This window comes from Pundamilia nyererei, unplaced genomic scaffold, assembly GCF_000239375.1.
Source record: "Pundamilia nyererei isolate P.nyererei 1_Seehausen unplaced genomic scaffold, PunNye1.0 scaffold00210, whole genome shotgun sequence".
In the NCBI taxonomy this organism is placed as follows: Eukaryota; Metazoa; Chordata; class Actinopteri; order Cichliformes; family Cichlidae; genus Pundamilia; species Pundamilia nyererei.
In genome coordinates, this window is record NW_005187611.1 from 91,163 (window position 1) to 93,501 (window position 2,339).

The window sequence follows — 2,339 nt, forward strand, 5'->3', positions numbered from 1 at the left end:
GTTTGCAGCTTATTTTTGTTAGTTTCCTCCCACTTTGCTCCCTAGAAATAATCTTTATAATATATGAAGATGTTTTTCTTCCATACTATTTCAAAAAGTGCAGTTTAACTTGTACAACCACTTAAACTGCACTGTTTCTTCATAACAAACCAGAGAAAAGAGTCTTAAAAGAGACCTCGGCTCAGATATTTATAAGCAGTTAAATGATACCATAATTTTCAAAACTACCCAGAAAGTTGGTTCCTCCTCCTTTTTCTTCCGTTTAGAAAATGTTTACAAAGCAACAATCTTTTTTTGCATGCATATTTATCAACACCAAGGGGAATAACATCGCTCAAGTGTTAAACTTAGAACTTGAAGTGCTAGCCAACAGTTTAAAAAATGTCATTTGACAAAGAAACGCACTAAAAGGAAATTAAGATGTCATCCCAGACCAATAAATTAAATCCATTTTCTCTCTTGCCGGATCTTAATTAAATCTTCCTCAGCAGATGGTTTGTGTACATGTCAGGAAGAATCAGGAAGTTCATCTCTTTTGAATTTGACGAACATAAAACATATTGCTGTATTTTACAGGAATATAGTGAGTGTATAATATTTATCATTTTCACAGGCCTGCATGGAACCATTGGCCTCGCCAACGCAGAAAGTTCCATCCATACAGGTAAGTGAAAACATCACAAGCGAATGCAGATTTGTAATCCCTTGAAGGAGAATGCTCGTGTGTGTCTCTTAAGACTCATTGGATTACCAAATGACAAAGTGTGATTTGTCACTCCGGAGATCACGTTAATGCTCTAGAGTCCTCTGACGCTGTGCATTGTGCTTGGTGATCATGGAAAACCCATTCCATGAAGCTCTGTACACACTGTTCTTGAGCTAATCTGAAGGCCACATGAAGTTTGGCGGTCTGTAGCCAATGACTGAACAGAAAGTTGGCAAGCTCCGGGCACTATGCACCTCAGCATCTGCTGATCCCACTCTGTGATTTTACCTGGCCTTTCACTTTGTGGCTGAGTTGCTGTCGCTCCTGATAGCTTCCCGTTTGTTATACTAACACTAACAGCTGACAGTGGAAAATTTAGTAGTAAAGAAATTTCATGACTGGATTTGTGGCACAGGTGGCATCCTTTCACGATACCATGCTGGAATTCACTGAGCTCCTGAGAGTGACCCTTACTTTCACAAATGTTTATAGCAGCAGTCTGTTTGCCTGGGTGCTCAATTTTATATGTCTGTGACAATGGAACACCTGAATTCAATGATTTGGATGGGTGAGTGAATACTTTTGGGAATATAGTGTATATTAATGCCTAATGAGGGAAAAGAATAAGCAGGTGGGAACACAAGTGGAATTATCAGGGAACAGGGGACTAAGGAAGAAAAAGTAAATATAGAGCACAAGAGATAGAAGACTACCAAACTAAACAAATACATTGAAAAAAACCCATAACACAGAGACAGGGATCCAATAAAAAAACACTAAGGAGACTAGTGTCAAACAAATACAAGAACAGAACCCAGAAGATATTTTACATAGAAGATACGATAAATAATAAAACTTAAAAGGAATTAAATCTAAAGATAACTAATGAAAAAAACAAACTAAGAAGCATAGGAGGATATTTAATATAAATTAGTGCTGTCAGCATTAATCTCGTTAAAATGACGTTAACGCTATAACTGCATTAAGGCAGCAAATCTTCATTAGCAAGTTAACGGGAATCGCCCTGTGAGAGGGCTGCACGCCATCAATGTGTTGGCGCGATTAGCTCGTTAACATGTTTATGCCGTGCAGCCCCCAGTGCGTATGCTAGAAAAGTGCTTGAAGCACAGAATAAAGTGCTGTATGAATATGGGTGAATTTGGCTAGCAGTAAAAAGCCTTTGTCTTTTTTGTCTTTCAGGGATGGACTGCAGTAATTCCCAGTGTGTTGACCCCTGTCATAACTACACTGTACTGAATGATGACTGGCGTTCAACGAATAACACAGATATTCAGGTCCTACACTGTGATAAAAACATTGACTGGCAAGGTTGGTATCGCCTGTTTCTGGGGGAATCTGGTGCTCATATTCCAGAGAGGTGTCTAGACCCCAACAGGTGTGGAACTCATGCTCCACTGTGGATAACACAACCTCATCCCACACAGTCGGGTGAAATTCTAACTCGCACTGTGTGCAGTTCTTGGGAAGGCAACTGCTGCAAATTTGAGTCACACATCATCCATGTCAAACACTGCTATGGAAACTACTATGTTTACAAACTTGTGAAGCCAGTCACATGCCAGCTTGCATACTGTGCAGGTATTGTTCTGCTTTAAATAAGATTGCACTGTAA

At 39.5% G+C, this 2,339-nt stretch overlaps 1 protein-coding gene across 1 annotated transcript in view; it reads left to right on the forward strand.

Annotated features, from left to right (window-relative positions):
• The window catches only part of LOC102204162 (pancreatic secretory granule membrane major glycoprotein GP2-like), a 2,783-nt gene extending 461 nt beyond the window's left edge, over positions 1 to 2,322 (forward strand). Inside the window, exons 2-3 of the mRNA XM_005748004.1 lie at positions 614 to 664; positions 1,907 to 2,322. Of these exons, the coding sequence (XP_005748061.1) occupies positions 614 to 664; positions 1,907 to 2,322 (467 nt within the window). The remainder of the gene's footprint in view (positions 1 to 613; positions 665 to 1,906) is intronic.
• Positions 2,323 to 2,339: the final 17 nt, after the last annotated feature.